Source organism: Canis aureus, chromosome 18, assembly GCF_053574225.1.
Source record: "Canis aureus isolate CA01 chromosome 18, VMU_Caureus_v.1.0, whole genome shotgun sequence".
NCBI classification, from domain to species: Eukaryota; Metazoa; Chordata; class Mammalia; order Carnivora; family Canidae; genus Canis; species Canis aureus.
In genome coordinates this window covers 17,487,964-17,505,594 of record NC_135628.1, presented here as the reverse complement: position 1 = coordinate 17,505,594, position 17,631 = coordinate 17,487,964, and the positions used below count along the sequence as shown (strand labels likewise).

General features: G+C 52.2%; 1 protein-coding gene across 9 annotated transcripts in view; it reads left to right on the top strand.

Moving 5' to 3' along the window:
- MINDY4 (MINDY lysine 48 deubiquitinase 4) overlaps nucleotides 1–17,631 on the top strand; it is a 104,190-nt gene that overhangs the window by 47,580 nt on the left and 38,979 nt on the right. For all 9 annotated transcript variants that reach the window (XR_013356595.1, XR_013356596.1, XR_013356597.1 and 6 more), the window contains exons 7-10: nucleotides 2,735–2,841; nucleotides 5,346–5,462; nucleotides 6,670–6,758; nucleotides 16,034–16,135. Coding sequence is in view for 6 of the 9 variants with exons in the window: in XM_077856321.1 (XP_077712447.1) it covers nucleotides 2,735–2,841; nucleotides 5,346–5,462; nucleotides 6,670–6,758; nucleotides 16,034–16,135 (415 nt within the window). In the remaining 3 variants the exon portion in view is untranslated. The remainder of the gene's footprint in view (nucleotides 1–2,734; nucleotides 2,842–5,345; nucleotides 5,463–6,669; nucleotides 6,759–16,033; nucleotides 16,136–17,631) is intronic.

The following is a 17,631-nucleotide window of genomic DNA, read 5'->3' as shown; positions in this document are numbered from 1 at the left end:
TCTCAGGCTGGGGAGATGGGATCTGTTATCCGAATGCAGTCTTGGAGTGGTGCTGTGCTGAGATTCCGGGTCTGGGTGTTGTGGCACTTCCAGGGCAAGATATCTGCAGTCAGTGGGAAATACCCATCAGACGCCTGGAAATAGACATATATGGACCTCTATTATATATTACTGTGTGTGCGTGTGTGTATATATGTTTTCCTCTAAAGGGTAAATACAATGGTATGGGAAACAAACTCCCTTGCTTCTTTTCAACCAAACCCTTATTCCAGGGCCTTAAAAATAGCATCCTGAAACCACCGGCATTTGCAGATGGTTTTGTCTGCTTGGCCAACATGTCATTCTGGAGTGCTTTGTTTTTCCTTCGCATGGCGGTCCCACCACATCTGGGCCCGAGGCCTGCTCTGTGGTCCTGAACCAAATCCCTGCGCAGGGGCCAACTTCCTCCTGGCATAGCTGAGGATGGCTGCTTGCTCTCGGGGGCCCCACCCGGTCTGTGTCCCCCGGGCCCCCAGCTTTCAGTCTCAGATTCACTTCATGGAGCCCCGAGCAGAGCTCCTTTTGGCCCCAACTCCCTCCCGGACAAACTCAGACTAAACAGAAGCCTCCAAATAGGCTTAAATACTGCCCCTTGTTCGCCTCCAGGAAACAGTCTGGGCTGAGGCGTTGCAAGGAGCCCTTTGGGGCCTGGTAGAGTCACTCAGGTTATCTTCCCATCTGTTCTGGGCCTCAGCTGCCCAGGGTTGAATTAATCACACATCTGTTCCCCCAGGGAACATTCTCGGTATTGATCTTTGCAAGCCTGCCCATTGGCCTTCCCTCCCTGTACCTCTCTTCCTCCCCCCTCTCTCTCTCCCTCTCCTTCTCTGTCTCTCCTCCTCCCTGCCTCTTGCTTTCCTTCATTTCCCTTTAGCCCCACCCCCACGCTCCCATGACCCTCCTCTCCTCGAGCCACCATTCTCCAGTACTTAGTCAATATCTGTTTACTTGTGTATGTTCTTGCAAAATGTGTAGTGTTTTTTGTGTGCATGTGTTTGTGACGGTTGTAAATCGCATCCGCCTTACACATCCCATCCGCATTCTTGCTTTCTCTACTGAGCACCATGTTTTTAAGACCTATGTACGTTGCTGAGTGAACATTTGGTCATAATTCTGGGTACTTTTATAAGGCTGTGGTCACAGGGCAACTTTTTCAGAGGCCCTAACTAAGAAGAGTTCTCATTTAAATTCCAGACTTACTTTTAATTTTTTTCAGCTTAAAGGTGGAAGGGTTTCCTTCTCAGTGGAGTTGGCCTCGTCCTGTGCCTGGTCCTCCTCCAGGGGAGAAAAGGAGACTGTAGAATAGGATATAAGACGTGTGTCCTGGGGATGTTGGCCTTTGGATAGCATCTCCAGAAGATGTGGGGCAGGGATAATGACAATTCTGTAGTCCCAGATGTACAGAATTATGAGCAATAATGTTGATTTCTATGTAGTGGAGTGTACTTTTAAAATAATCATTTAATCTTGGGAAAATGAGGAAAAAACAGGTTCAGTAGGCTCTCTGGAGACTGGTCCACTCAGCTTTGCCAGCATAATTATCCTGGATTGTTTTCACTTGGGTCCTTCCTCTGAGTGTTCTGGTAAATGCTGCAGCCGTGGGTAAAGAGGCAGGACGGAGGCTCAGCCAGCTAGGAAGGCACAGGCTGGTGCTGCCAAGACCACGCTGGGACCCTCTCCGGGCCTCTGTTGCTCCAGCTGTAGAAAGACCGTATGGGATATGTGACTTAGTGTCCCTTCCGGCTGGAGGTCCAGGGAGGTCTGGAAGTCTGGCTGGCAGGATGGCAGAACAATTAGGAGTTGGCCTGGGTTTTATCCTGTCTCTGCCACTTTTCCTTCTGCAGGCTATCAGGCCGGTCATTTCACTTCTGTAGGCTCAGTTTCTCACCTGTAAGTGGGCGTGGTGATAATTGCCCCATCTTGGGACTGTTACAGGACTTAGGTGCTAAAACACAAGTGGTTGGTAAGTGAAAGCCATGACAGTGATAATCTATTATTATTATTATTTCATCAGGAATGGTGGCATTTTCTTTCCTAATTCTGCCCTCTTCATGTTTGTCCTCGGCCATAGGTTTGCACGCCCTGCCCACCTTTTTTAAGAAACATGTCTGAGGGAGGCTTTTCTGGGCCTGACTCCATGCCATGGCTTCAGACCTAGGCTCTTGTTTCACTGCATGTCCGTAGGCAGAACTTTCTAGTGGACCAGTAGCCAAATCACAGCATACTTGTGCCATGGACCAGCATGGAGCTGTGACAAGGAGCAGCTTGCGAAAAGGAGCACCTTTTCTCCTTCTGGTGAAGGGCTGGGAACTCCAAAGAGGAGAGGCAGGTTGAAGCTGGGAAAGCCCTCCTTTCATTCAAACTTATCCATGTCTTTCGTGTTAAAAGATTTCTTTTTTTTTTTAAAGATTTTATTAATTATTTATTTATTTATTTATTTATTTATTTATTTATTTATTTGAAGAGGGTGAGCTGGGGGAGGGACAGAGGAAGAGGGGAAGGAGAGAATCTGAAGTAGACTCCCTGCTGAGTATGGAGCCTGGTAGGAGGCTCAATCCATGACCCTGAGATCATGACCTGAGCTGAAACTAGGAATTGGACACCTCACCAACTGAGCCACCCAGACACCCCAAGTGATTTCTTACTCTGTTCTCTATGCATCATAACGAGCTCACATGTCCTGGTATTCTTTCAGAGGATGTGGAGGATGAACTGACAAGGGAAGAAGTGATCCTGTCTCCAGTCCCAACGATGCTCAAGCTGCAAATAGTGTCAAAGCCGATGGACCTTTCAGTGGCCAAGGTTGGTGTGGAGTTAAAAGTATGGATGGATACATTTTGATTTGAATTGGTATGAATCGGTGCAGTGTGAATTGAGGCTGTCTTGGTGTGAATTGGTGTGGGTGAGGTGACTTTGATCCCTCTGGCCCCATTCAGCTTATGTCTCAGTCATTGTTAAAATGGAAATTCCAGTCAGGAAAATGAGGGCCTTGTCCTCTCCAAGAGGAGGTGAGCGTACAACCTCCTCCCATTCAGACATTCCAGGGTCTCGTTCTCCTTTCGGCCTAGTGCTGCTACCCCACGTGTGCAACAGGCAACTCCAGAGTTGTGATGGCAGTAGGAGGACTGTCCTCATTAGACTGGCTCTTTGGCGCTCATCTCCCAAGCTGGGCTCAGGCTGCATCGAAGTGAGGGAAGGATATCCGGGTGTTAATCATTCCTTAGCATTGGGTTCACATCGGCATTGGCCTCCTGGGGGCACTTGAGGTCATAAGACTTAGGGAGCAGGTTCCTGGCCTTGTCAGCCTCCTCTGCAGGGATGCCCTGGATTCCTCACCATCTCAGCTGCCAGATGGCCTCACCTCTCCCCTTGGCCGGCAGTTTCTGGGGGATGGAATGCTGCTCCTGCTGTCTGCCACTGGCTCTTCAACCAGGATCCAGGAGGAAAAGCTAAAATGCCTGGGGATGCAGTTGACCTCCTTTGCTTCCTACCTATAAGTATTTACTCAGCTCACAGATAAAAAAGTCAAAGATTTTTCTAGGAGTGTTATCCCTTTCCATTCCTCCCCTCTCTTTTCTTTCCTTCTTTTCAGACCATAGGGCAGAGGAGGCCAGGGGGTCGGGTCAGACACTCTACATGGCCTCAAGCCCGGGAGTAAGTGCTCTGGCTATCTGTAGCCACAGGGCTGTGATTCATTGCAGTGCACACTCCTATTTTGAGAAGGGCCCTTTGAGACTCCTAAAATCAGACCATCCAGCAGTAGCATTTCCGAAAGCTGGAAAACCTGAGGCCCACCCAGGGAAAAGGAGGGCCCAGGGCACAGGCATCCATAGCACCCAGGCTTCCAGGCTTGCAACTCTGTGGCCTGGTGACCACGCTGTGCCTAGCGGGCTGTCGTTCTGTGATTAAGAGAACAGACATGGGCTTCAGCCAGCAAACTCCAGTCCCTGTAGTTTCTAAGCTCTCAAAAAACTCAGTACAAATTTGTTTTTGTTTGATTGTTGTTGTGTAAGACAGGAAACCAAGTCCTGGCGGTTGAATTCATCCAGCCTTCTCTCCTGTGTGCCGCCAGCCCACATTTGACGTCGTGTAGACAAATGCTTTGATCAATTAGACTTCCTCACGTGTAATGAAAAAAAAAATTCTGAAAGGAAATAATCTGAATCTGCAGGAAAGATCTGACCTGGAGAGGTGGCCATACAACCCATGTGTTGATCCTTCAGAGACCTTATAAAATCATGGTGGACAGAGAGGAGGTAGCGGCATTAGGAGGGGGCATCCTAGGAGAGGCTCTGCCTTCCAGGGATGCTCAGGGCACTTTCCAGGGCTCTGTAGAGTAGGGCTTGGGTTTATGGGAGATGCACAGTGATATCAATATCAGCTAGAAATTTAGAGGATACAGAGCTGTGAAAAAATGGAGGTACTGCCTTGGGGGGTGGTGGGAACCCCTTCACTGGGTTGTTGGGGTTCAAGTTGAGTTCACAGGGGACCACTTGTAGGTGATGGCATAGAGGAGATTCTTACATGTAGTAGGGGGTGGTACTAGCGCAGGGGCTGGCAAACTTTTTCTGTAAAGGGACAGATCGTGTATTTTGGGCTCTCTGTTGCAGCCGCTCGACTCTGCCATTGTAACGTAGAAGCCAGCATCAAAAATCTATAAGTAAATGGGTGATCCCATGTTTCAGTAAAACTTTATTTACAAAACATGTGTGGGGCCAAATTTGGCCTGTGAGTCATAGTTTGCTAAGCCTGTCTTACGGCACCAGTTCTCCAACATAGCTGCACTTTGGAATTGCCTGGAGAGCTTTTAAAATTACAGACACTGGAGTCTAACACCCCGGGGTTCTGATTTAGCTGGGCTGGTATGTGGCCTGAGCACCAGGATTGTTAAGCGCTCCACAGGTGATTATAGCGTGCAGTCGAGAACCTCCAAGGTCTCTTCTAGGACTAAAATTTTGTGTTTCAGTTTTCCTCTAAGGAACCTAAAAAGACTTGGGCCTGGGTCATCATAGGCTGGTTTGGCCTGCGGATGTTCCAGAGCCAAGACCCTCAGGGTCACACTTTCTCTTCTCTCAAATGTGAGAAGAATGAGTTTGTGAAAGAACGAAAGTCGATGACCTTGCTGGAAAACAGACTGCTCTGCTAGAATGCAAGACCAGCTCCTGAGGGACTTCAAACACTGAGCAGCATAATACTATGATTTAATACTAATAATACTAATAATAGTAATACTAATACTAATTTAATACTAATAATACTAAGTTTGCCCTTAAGACAACTAACGAAACCCTCTCTTCTTTTGACAGGACATAAAGACTCTTCTGTTCGGTTCCAGCTTTTGCTGTTTCAATGAAGAATGGAAACTTCAGAGTTTTTCCTTCAGTGACAAAGCGTCATTAAAATATGGCATCGTGCAGAACAAGGCAGGTTGCCTTTACGACTCCCAGGGATGTTTCTGTGGGCCTGGCATGCAGGGTGTCCTCCAGTTTGCTAAGTCCCATGCACATTTCCTGAGCTATCCAGTGCTGGCTAGCCCCAGGTTCATCACCCAGTGCTGGGACTTCATGGGGGGCTGGCAGAGCAAGAGCTGGGGAATGTGACCCTCACCCTACCAAGGCTTCTCCTCAATGTCCAGAAGCCTCTCTGAGAGGGGCGGAAGGGGGCCTTGTGTTTGGCTGGGCGCATCAAAGAGGGTCCTCAGGCAGAGTCTTGGGAAATGGTGTTGCAGGTAGGGCTGGAAAGAGGAGGACACTTGAAGCAGGAGGCAGCATGAATAAAGGGGAGGCTTTGAGAAGAAGTGCATGAAGGGGAGGTGCCTTGTAAGACAGGGAAATGTAGGTAGGCTGGGGCAGGTGTGTACACATTTCCCGAGATACACACTTTAAGGGCCAGAAGATACTCGAAATCCAGCAGCCCAATAGGGTTCTGTTTCTCAAGCCCCTAGAGTCTCCCCTGCCTCTCACTGCCTGTGGAAGAACCGCAGGACTATTAGCCTCTGTCCCTAGTGTGGCCAAGCTCAGCACCTCTTCCTGCACCCACAGTTCAAGGGTACTCACACCTGCTACTCTGATAATCCTTGTACTTGTGGATGCCTACAGGGATGAACTCTAAAGGAGCTTTCTTCCTCTAACATGGGTGAGGGGGCCAAGACACACCTAACGGGTGCTCAGGCAGGCCACAGCTGGGTAGAAGGTGCTCACATAAGCAGAGGCTGCTGAAGGGGCTGCTGAGATCGTCAGGGAGGGCTTCCTGGTAGAGGACGCCTTTAGGATGGGCCTTGAAGGCTGAGCAAACCATTGACATCCTCAGCCTGTGGAAGCATGGCCCTGGATGACTGGGTCATACCTGGTTGTATACCTGACTGGCTGTGAGGGCGGGCTTTCCTCGCAGGAGACATTGCAGACCCGTTGCTTCTCCGGTGCTGGGCCCCGGGGCCTCTGTCCCCGCCCTTCTCTGTGATCAGGCTCAGTGCCTCGTAGAAGTACTCAGCGTATCAAAGGCCCATGTGTGAGAGGCGGTGGCTTCGTGGCCCCGTGTCTATAACCTGTGGGTAGAGGCTGGTTCTGGAGGAACAGACAGCTCTGCCTTGGGCCAGTCCTCACTGGCACTAATGTATGTCCTTCTTTGCAGGGGGGTCCCTGTGGGGTTCTGGCAGCTGTCCAAGGCTGTGTCCTACAAAAACTCCTATTTGAAGGAGATAGCAAAGCTGACGGCGTTCGGTAAGTCAGCGCTCATTCTAGCAATATCTTCTTTTCCCAAGTCTTTTCCTCAGTGTCCAGAAAAAACAAGCAAGGAAGCGTGTGTGTTCCCTGATATTTCCTGTCTTCTGGAAAGGGAAATGGCGACTGGCTCATGGGGCCAGCCCTGACCAGTTTAAATGACCTGCATGCGTTTGCCTCTAAAAGAAGGGAGGGTTGCTAAGTCCTGCTCCACGTGGCAAGCAGCTGCTGGAATGGCACCCAGACTCAGGCCGCCCCCTCCTCAGCAGTCGAGCGCAGCAGCTGCCCGAATCCCATCCACACCCACATCAACCTGCTGACCCTTCGACTGAGCCCAGGTCTCCCCTCCCTCCCCATGTTACCTCACCTCTGCCAACAGCCATTACCACGCATTCCAGCCGGCCCCACAGTGCATTGCTTCCACTCCCTTCAGCCATTTGTTTTCCACCTCACACATTAAGTGTTTACACATGGGCACCTCCTTCTCCTCACTCCATCGACTTTTCTGGAACATCTCTGTGCAGGCAGAGTGCTCTGTGAGGTTGAGGGGTGGATAGAAAACCACAGTTGTTTACTGTGGTGGGTGCTAAGATAGGATTGGCAAGGTGCTGGCCAAGGCCGGGGCTGGATGGCCAGTTTGAGATCAGCTTCTTACTTTCATCACCGCATGTGCCCGGTTACTAGCTTGGGCTCGGTTACCCCCCAGAACTCTAGAACTGGCATGTGTTCTTTTGTCTCTCTCTCTTAATTGAAATAGAACATGCATACAGAAAAGTACACATCTCAAAAAAGTGCACAACTCCTATATGCTCTGCTCAGTGCATTATTGCAAAGTCCCACACCCGGGAACCTATCAGCCAGATCAAGAAAGAAAAATATCTCCGGCACCCCAGAAGAGTCCTGCCTAGTAGATACTGCCATTCCCCTCCACAAAGTTGTGATTAAACAGATTCTAAAATCACAGCTGAGTTTTGCCAGTTTCTGAATATTTTTTTTAAAGATTTTATTTATTCATGAGAGACACAGAGAGAGAGGCAGAGGCACGGGCAGAGGGAGAAGCAGGCCCCATGCAGGGAGCCCGATGTGGGACTCGATCCCAGGTCTCCAGGATCACGCCCTGGGCCGAAGGCAGGTGCTAAACTACTAAGCCACCCAGGTGTCCCTAGTTTCTGAATTTTAATTAAAGGGACTTGCTCTTTGCTCTGGGCATTCCAGTGCCTTGAAAACCAAACCAAAAACCAAAACCAAACCAAACCAACCAAAAACCAAACCTGAGGTGTTATAAAGACAACAAAGGCCCATTCCTTGTTCATCCATGTTTAGATTCCTGGGAGAGATGCTGGCTCCCCTGATATCCTGCCAAGCTCAGGACAAATGAAACATCTTTTACCGGCTTAGAGGAGTTTGCCTCAGACAGGGCCTAAGTGAAGGTAGCTCTTCCTGCTTGGCATTTTAGAATTTGTCTAATAATATAATTTGTCTAATTACCAAGTAATCATCAAGGTGTTGTGTCTCAAGCTAATAGGTGCTAATTACCAGTGTAGCATAACTATAGCCAGAGCAGAGGGACATCGCATTTCCACAGCAGGATCCCACCTTGTCCTTGCTGTTCTCCGTGCCCATCCCCACCAGGCCGAACATAGCCGCTCCTGTCTGTGCAAGGCCTCTGCAAGGCCAGCCAGCAGACTGCTGCCCACAGTGACCACGGCCGACAGTTACCCTGCTGTCGACTCTCCTGGAGAGGCAGCACAGTGCATGAGATTCTGGAATGCTCCCTGCTTGCTAAGGGAGGGACCTCTTGCTGCCCTCAAAGGGTGCAGGGACTGTCCCTGAGTGCACATGCCCCTGCCTGCCCACCTTCCTTCCTTGCACTGAAAAGAAGCATGCAGGGAGGGCTGGGCAGGTGCTTGGAGGGAACACAGGGCTCAGCAGGACAGCCACAGCCTTGCTTTCATGGCACCTATGATCAAGCACGAGAGCCAGACAAGCAGGAGGCTCATAGGGATGTGCCAGATGCTCAGGGTTCACCAGACCTAGGCAGGGTGGGGCAGGCCTGTTGGAGGAGTGACACTTAAATCTCACTGAGGTCTGGAGATAATCAGGACTCCCAGTTGGCCTCACACACATCCTTGCACATGCTTGTTCCTCCCTCAGTGTCCCCCTTCCCAGCCAATCCCTCAGACTTCTTCTGGGCTCCTCATAGCACAGAGTCCTTGATATCAGGGAGGCCTTCCCTAGTTGAGACAAACCTGGGCCCACTCCAAGGCCTCCCCACCACTTGATGCCCTCGTTCATTGACGTTGTTACCTGTCCACAGTCTTCTGTCCTTCCTCCTCCGCTGAGAACACCAGCCCCATGGGAACAGGGGCCTCCCTGGGCGGCCTGGTTCGCAGCCTGTCCCTGGCATCCAGCCCAGGGCCTACTCCACAGAAGAGGCCCTCAGAATTTTTGTTGAATGAACGCATGGACAAATGCATGAGTTATCCAGACTAACAGGGAGGGGAGGGAATGGTGTTCCAGTAAGGAGAACAATATGTCAGAGGCCCGAGGGCAGTGAGAGCAGGGCAGAGAGAGGAGCTGAGAGTTGCCTGAGGGTGCCTGGGGCAGAGTTTGGAGGGGCAGGATGAGATCTGAGGCTGGCGGATGGGTCAGGGCCAGGCTGCCACAAGGGCCTTGGGGTCTTACCAGCTGCTTGGGTCAGGCCGTGGCCTTGGCCCTCATGGGAGATGTCTCATAATTTATTTCGGCCCCCTTCTCCTTCAGAGCTGCTTTTGAACTTGGACTTTGTACTTGGGGGAAGTTGTGGATTGTTTCCCAAAGGTTGGGATGGGGTGTTTAAGTTGGTTCCAGGAAGGGCTGTTTCTGCCCAGGGCACACACAAGGCAGGCTTAGTTCCTTTTCGTCCCTCCCCACCACCACTGAGAGGATGTTCTAGCTTCTGTACCCATAGGCACATTCTCCAGGGAGCAGTCTGGTCCCCACACCAGAGAGGGGAGCCAGGGCCTGGAAGGCAAAAAGACGTCCTGGTTGTGGGTGCAAGTTGGGCTCTGGGTAGAAAGCAAACTGGGTCAGCTATGGGACGTGAGATTCTCTAACACCTCCCACCATCTGCAAGCCAGCCGCTGGCCATGCCTGGACTCAGGCCCCAGTTTACACTGACCGGTGTCTAAGCACTGACCAGAGGAGAGTTCCGTCAAGTCTTTGCTGGGAAGGAGGGAGGAGGGAGTGCATTCCTGGCTCCCACAGGCTCCCCATTGGCTGGGACTCAGAGGGGAGTTGGGGTCAGCCTAGATTGAAGGCCCACCGTGGCCAGGCTGGTGGGTCTGAGCTGGGTCCTAGGGGCAATGGTGGATAGGCAGAGGGAGAAGGGGGAAGAAGGAGCTGCTGGGGGATTTATGTAGGGGTGTGCCAGGTGGGAAGGAGCCCCAGTCTGGCTGCCTGGCTCAACCAGGAGAGGTCTGCGTGCGGTATCCAGGGAGATTGGCCTGCAGGCCAGGGCCCCCTCCTCCAGGAAGCATGGGAGCATCCATGCTGCGGAAGAGTGACCTCAGTTTTCTTGGGAGCCCCACAACTATTCCTTGTGGGGGAGAGCCCCACAACTAGTCTCACAACTGTTCCTTACCAGAAACACCTTCCCTTCTGCACCCCTAGCCCCTGCTGCCCCAGGTGCTGCAACCAGGGCTGACCTCCATGCAGGTTGAGTGCTGTGGGCTGGCTTTCTGCTTCCATCCACCGGGGTTCTATCAGGGGCTCAGGAAGAGGTACCTCAGAGGGGGACGAGCTGAGGGAGGTCCCGGTGGTGGTAGGCTATAGGCAAGGGGCGGTGCCAGATGCCTACACACACACACACACACACACACAAACACACACACGAGTCCTGTGTTTCCTTCTCCTACTTCCCTTGCTGTGGGGCTGTGGTAGGGCTCGAGGGGGATTAGGGGTAGGAGGGGAGAGTCTTCTGGGTTCAAGCTAGGACTTGCAGCAAACCAAGGTCAGGGGAGCAAGGGCCTGGTGCCCAGGGCTGGCAGCAGAGGAGGGAAGTGAGAGCAGAGTCTTTGTGGCAGTGAGGCCCTGCAGGTCAGAAGCCACAGAGGGTTGTCCCTGCCACGTGAGTTTCCACGCAGCCTGTAGGTGCCCATGCTGAGGCTAGAAGGAGTATCCTGCTCTCCTTAGCCCATTCCAGGGTGGGACATACTGGGCTGGATCCAGAGACCTGGGCTGCAAGGCTTCACTTTTTCCAGTGGTGAATCTCTGTCTTGCCTCTAAGTTTGACTCGACGAGGAAATGCAAATCATCAAGGGCTGTGCAAGCAGGCAGGACCATAGGAAGCTCAGAAAGGGAAGATGCTCTGCTCGCCCGGGGTCCCTCCTGGCATCTGCAGCTGAGCCTGTCTGCCATCTGACTCTGCTGTGCCCCAGAAGAAACTCTGAGCAATGGGAGAGCCAGAGGGGTCAGGAGGGGCTAGTGCCAGGAGGCTGATGGCCTGAGTTTAGAACACTTGGGTGCTGGACCCTATAGGGACTCTCATGACCAAGGTGCAGCTCTGTGTTTCACAGAGGGCTTCTGGGAAGACCCTCCCCCTTACCGCTGATTGGAAGAACTCAGTACAGAAGGGTACAAAGAGTAATACAGCAAAATCCTGGGGACCCCCTGCCTCGTGTGAACCACGGGTGACCTCCCTGTAGGAGCCTCTCTCTGTGCCCAGCACCTCTGGTTTCCTTGATTTCTTCATACAATTTTAATATTGATGGGTTGGGTTATTGATGTTTCTGCCTGGCTGGTGTGTGCTGAGTGGAGTTGGAGGCTTTCAGTACTTCGTTCTGACGCTGAAATTCCAGGATTTCAGAAATGACCCAACTTAAAAAAAAAAAAATGCAGGTGACTCCTCTGTTCTCTTTAGGAACACCACGGTGGCCTGGCCCGCCCCGTCTAGGCAGCTGCCCAACTCTGGGCCCTGGGGGTGGAGGTGGGGGCTTGAAGGACCTGTGCGCCTTCCCACGCTGGGGCTGCAGGCCTGGCGGTGGGGCCCCTCCTCACGTCCTCCACCCACCACGGACGGGAACGATTCTGTGGAAGCTGCGTGGGGGATTGACTGCGCCCTCCAGGGAAGTCATGCTGAAATAAAGGCCTCTTGGCAGGGGTGGTGTTTTCTCGTCAAGGCTGTCTGGCTTCATTAGGGCCCACTCTGTCAGGCCGGCAGCTGGCCTCTCCTCAGTCGAGGACAGAGCCAGGCGGCAGGGCTCCGTGTTTTACCCCTTGAGGGAGGGGTCGTGCCAGTGGCTGGCTGTGGGAAGCGATGATGAGCCTCACTCCCCTGCAGGTCTAGAGAGAGCCACAGACAAGGATGTTGGCTCCTCACCTCCTCTGCCCTTTGAAATGGCCACATTCAAGGCTCAGAGAAGGAGGGACAGTTTTCTGAGGCCTGTCTGGACACCAGTAGCAGAGCTGGGGTTGGACCCCAGGTCCAGCGGTCCCCAGACCATGCTTCTTCCCACCCCTGGCAGCAGCTGGTGAGCCTGAGAGGGAACAGAAAGGCTGTGGTCATTTCCCAGCCTTCCTCTGGGTGGTTTGTAGATGCGGACTGCTGGGCACAGCAGAGTGGATGGGTGAGGCTAGTTGGAGATCATCAGCATCAGAGCATCTCTTTAATCTGAAGGACTTGAGTAGTTTGGGCAAGTATGCAGGCTGTATTGCTCCCCTACGCCCACCACCACCCACCACCACCCATAGACAAATGTCTTCATCCTGCACTTCTCCCATGAGGAAGTAGATGCTTAAAGAAACTTCTCTTGGTTGGAGAGCCAGGCTGGGTGCTAGATTTGTGGGAGGAGTTTGATGAGTGTGTATCTGACCGATGAAGGCAACCCAGGACCATCCTGGTCGTTGAGGTTTTGCAGGTTAAAGCAGGGAGTTACCTGGTGAAGCTGGAGTCTGGGTGACTCACCCCACTGTTCCCTTCCTCTCGTCATCATCTGCATGGATAGCCCTGTCCACCCTGTGGCCAGTCAAATGGCAGAATGATGCTTGGGGGCACGTGGCCCGGTGTCCACATCTGTGTGGGAAGGTGAAGGGCAGCGAGGACCAGGGGCTTCCCTAAGGCCTGGGAGCCAGGAGCCTAACCCAGGCCCGGCCACTGCACTTTCCCACCGTGTCTTCTGGAAAGATGTGTCTCTAAAGAGCAAACTGGGGCCCAGGAGAGGATGGAGAGATGGGAAGAGTTTCTAAATAGGAGCCAGTGAGAAGAATGAGGATTTTGGTGTAGAAACACAGAGGTTCAGAGGGTCTATGACCAGTTTGTGAGATCAGGAAGACATGAGTTGGATCTCTTGGTGGTGTTGCACGGTGCGGAAGAGACGGGCTTGAAGACAGAGGGATGCTGGTTCTTAAAGCCAAGAGCTCCAGACAGTTGGTTCCACTTCCCTGAGTTCTCCTTCCTCCCTCAATGCTGTTTTAATTTTTCCAACTTTACTGTGTGACCTCGAGTGTCTCAGTCTCCGTGCCTCAGTTTCCCTATCTTAAAAGGGGCAAGAATACTGCCACCTTTATAAGGGAGCTTTGATGGGTGATGAAACAATACATGTGAAGTGTTTCTAACAGTGCTTGGCACATGGTAAGTGCTCAATATATGTCAGCTTTTTTTTTTTATAAAGATTTTATTTATTCATGAGAGACACAGAGGGAGAAGCAGGCTCCCTGTGGGGAGCCAGATCCCAGGGAGACTCGATCCCAGGACCCCAGGATTGTGACTTGAGCCAAAGGCAGACGCTCAACCACTGAACCACCCAGGTGCCCCTGTGTGTCGGCTTTATAAATCTTATTTGTGGCTACACCGAGAAGCTTTCAATGAAGCACATGACTCGCGTCAGCAAGTTCGTGCAGAGCACAGTGACTGTGTGAAAGGGGACTTCTTAGGTCCAGTCTGCAGATTTTCCAGCATAGCTGTCCTAGGCAGAGTTTACAGTCCAGACACAATTTTGCACAATTCTAGCCATGATAAGGGTTCTAACCGGGGGAGTACCCTGGTCACCCCTTTGTTGTAGGAAGAGCCCACAGGGACAAGACAGAGCAGAAACACTGGTCAGGCCCTGGCTGTAACAACTCATCTGGGGAGCAGGGCACCCCAGTCCTGGGTAGGGGCAGGATGGGGATTGGCAGGGGTTCTCAGGAGGGGTATTTGACGGGATGTGTGCCCCCACCTGAGTGGGGTCGCACAGGAGGGCACACAGCAGGAAACAGGAGCTGTGGGGATGATGAAGCCTACTTTCGTAGATTCTGAACCCAAAGAGATACATGGCCAATCCTTTCTCCTTTGTCTGACAAGCCCTGCTTTCCAGGCCCTCCTCTGTCCTTGGCATCACCTCTCCGGAAACCCAGAACAACATTTCCTTACCTTTGTTTTCATAGTTGATGGTGACCTGGGCCAGTGCTCCCCGCACAGCTCAGGCTCCCTGGTTTAGTGATGGCGTGGTAACCATTTCCTCGAGAAGCGTGGCGGGCTTCCAAAGGCTGCAGTAGTTGCAGGCAGTCTGCCATTTCATCTTTCAAGTGGTTGAGGACTTGTTGTTTGTCTCATTAGGTTTGAAGGATTGCCTGGTGTCAGGGGCTTGTTCTTTCACGCCAGATGTTAGGAGTTCACCTTCCTGTCACCACAGCCAAAGTGGGGACTTGATGTTTCCATAAAGACAATAGTGATAGATGTCCATTATTGAACATTCATCCCATGCCAGGCACTGGTCTATGGACCTTACACATTATCACCTTGTTTTAAAGCCCCCAGTGCTACAGAGGAGGTACTGTTGTCATCTCTAGTTTATGGAAGGGGAACTGAGGGACGGCTGTGTCATTCACCTCCCATTTTAAAGTCATTGGACAGCCTGGATATTTGCTCTGCGTCTCAGGCACTGGGGAGTGGCCACATGCTGCCCATCATATTGACCTGTGTCCTGGTCTCCTGGTTCACATTTCTCCAGTCCGCCCCCCACCCCCCGCCCCACAGCTCAGCATGGAGCTCAAATATTAGCTGGGCACTGAAAACATAGAATCCCCCCACCCCCCACCGTGTATTCCTTTGAGCCCCAGCAGGTCTTCATCAAGGCACCTTTGTCTGTTAGGAAGAGCCTAACACTCAGAATGCTTTTGTAAGAATTTAATTTTTCTAAGAATTTAGAAAAAATTCATAGATTCCAGCAGTGGGCAGGAAGTACAGCTCTAAGGAGCCCTGGAAAGATGAAACTGAAAGAAGTGTCTCTGTCAGGCTATTGCCTGTTCTTCCCTGTTGCTCATTTCATGCACCAGGGCTTCTTTGTTACCATTTTTATCATCAGGTGTCTCTCTGCCATTTTTGGCATTGTTGACTACCTGTTTCGTTCAAAGCCCATTTGTTCCCAGGACTGGGTAACAGCACTGTCTCCCAGCCATGCCCCTACTGCTGTACCCTTTCCTGCTTTCGTCTGTGTCTCTGATAACCCAGAGTTCCGTGGGTTCCATCCTTGGCTGCTGCCTCTGCCCTTCCCCATCCTCTCCCTGGGAAATCTTAGCCCCTCAAAGTGCCAAGGATTTCTCACATTCTGGTGGCTCATAAACCTACCCTCAGCCCCGATGCCCTCCTGGGCTTTCCATGTGTCAGATAGCTTCACCGAGGGGTCCCGCATGCACATCCAGCTGCTCCCCCAATCCTCCTCTCTGCCCTGCATTCCCCATTCCATTTGGCAGCCTCACTGCACCCACTAAACCCCCAGAGATTACCCCTAATCCTTCCTCTCCCCCATTCCACACCCTATATATAAGTAACAGCAAGACAGGCTGCCTTCCCGTCTGCACCCATGATCTCATTTCCTGTGGCTGGTGGGCGTGAAGGGCACCTGCTCTCACAAGCTGCTGTCTCCAGGGGCCTGGATGCTGGGAGTGGCCAAGACTGGGTCAGGACAGTATCAGGCATTTGCCTGGGGTGGCCGCCTTTCCTTGGGGCAGCGTGAGTTCCCGAGCACATTTAGCTCAGCCTCCTGGGCTCCATCAGAACCCACAGCCCTGCCAAGCCTCCAGGGTCCCCTCTGCTCCCCTGGGCAGCTTCCTGGACCTGTTCCTCCTCCAGTCCCACCCAGGGCCTCTCCCTCAGGGGTCTTCCTTTGGCCTGGGTCCGAGGAGGCCCTGCTGGAGTCCGTGGGCTGCGGGGTTCTCTCTGTGTGGGAGAGGAAAGAATAGGCCATCTGCTATAGGGTGGCACAGGCCCTGGCTTGTGTCCCTACAGACATAAACACACTCTTTTTCCTTCTCAGGCAGCTGCAACCTTCCAACGCCCGCAGGACCCACTGCCTCGCCCTGGCCATCGCAGACATGGTGTGGCGGGCGGGAGGCCGAGAGAGAGCTGTGATCACACTGTAAGTGCTCCCCAGGGCCATGCTGCTACCACTCATGCGCTGGCACAGCTGCGGACAAGCTGGCCATGTGCTTTCCTGTCCTTAGGGACGTTGCTTGTCTGTGTATCCTCCTGGATGTCGGCCCCATGCCCCACGCCGGTACAAGCCCAGCGAGGCAGCCCCACATGGGGAGAGGCCTGGAGGGGCCTCCACACAGCTCCAGTCTCATCTCTGCTTGGGGTCACATCTGCCTGGCCTTCTGCCCTGGGGAGCTTTGGGGGACACATCCCATCTGAGAAAACTTCTGGCCTAGGCAGACTGCTCCCCTATTTCTCTGATCTGGACCTCTCAGGAACCAGTTATACCTCTGATTCATACCTCTCTCCTAGTCCCCAAGACATGCTTCCATTCGCTTTGTCACCTGGTCCCCTGCGCCACCGAGGAAGAGACCTCCCCTGCCGCCTCTATCCTACTGCAGGTGGAGGACACCATCCCTGTAATCCACATGGATGGTCGGCCTGCTTTTCAATCTGGCCCTTCATAGTGGAGGCATCACTTCATCCCAGGCCTGTGGCTAAGCTTGGGTAAAAGGGGTACCTTTGGGGGCCAAAGGTGACACTCAGGTGGGGTAGAATGATTACTAGAGCATACTGCTTAAGAGAAGGGGCTCCAGAGGCTAACTCCCAATGCTGTTGTTTGTTGGCTGTATGACCTTGGGCAGTTGTGCTCTTTGTGCTTCATCTGTGTACTCGTCTGGAAAGTGTGGATGATAGTAACGATTATCTGGTAGAGTGATTGTGAGAATTAAATGAGTCCATATAAATAAATCATATATAACAAATGATAATACTATCTATGAGTTTAAATCATTTATCCATATAAGTAAATGGTAAATAATAATAAATGTGAAGTGCTTAGGACAATGTCTGGCCCATACTAAATACCTTAACAGTTCGGTATCACTGTTATTGTTCCTATGGAGTGCTTGTCCTTGGTACTCGTGTTCCAGATAATACATTATTACACATTAACCCTGGCCCTTAGGATCTGTATGGCAGCCCTGAAAACAGATGGGGCAAAAATTCAATTTCTCCCCGTTTTACAGATGGAGGGACAGCGGCTGTCCCAGCCTACGCAGCAGGCTAATGGCATCGTGGGCCGCACACCCAGACCCCACTTCTAGTGTGTATCTCCTGGGCTGCACATACAGGGTGTTGTATAGACAGATGGCGATGGGGTTGGCGTGGGGAGCCTCAGGCCAGAGGCTGGAATTCCTCACGGCCCTGAAAGCGAAGGGCAAGTCAGCATTCCTGGTCTGGAAATCTATTTGTCGGTCGTGGGTGAGAGGCAGACTCCCTACTGCCAGGACTTGGGTTTGGTTACCCTGAGCTCTCCTCCTGAGGTCTTTTTTCCATTCCTTTCCCTTCCCCCACTCATCAGGTCCCCTGGGCCCAGCCTATTGGGTGAGTTCAAATCGGGGGAGAAAGGAGAAACCCTCGGTCCCATTCTTTCCTCCA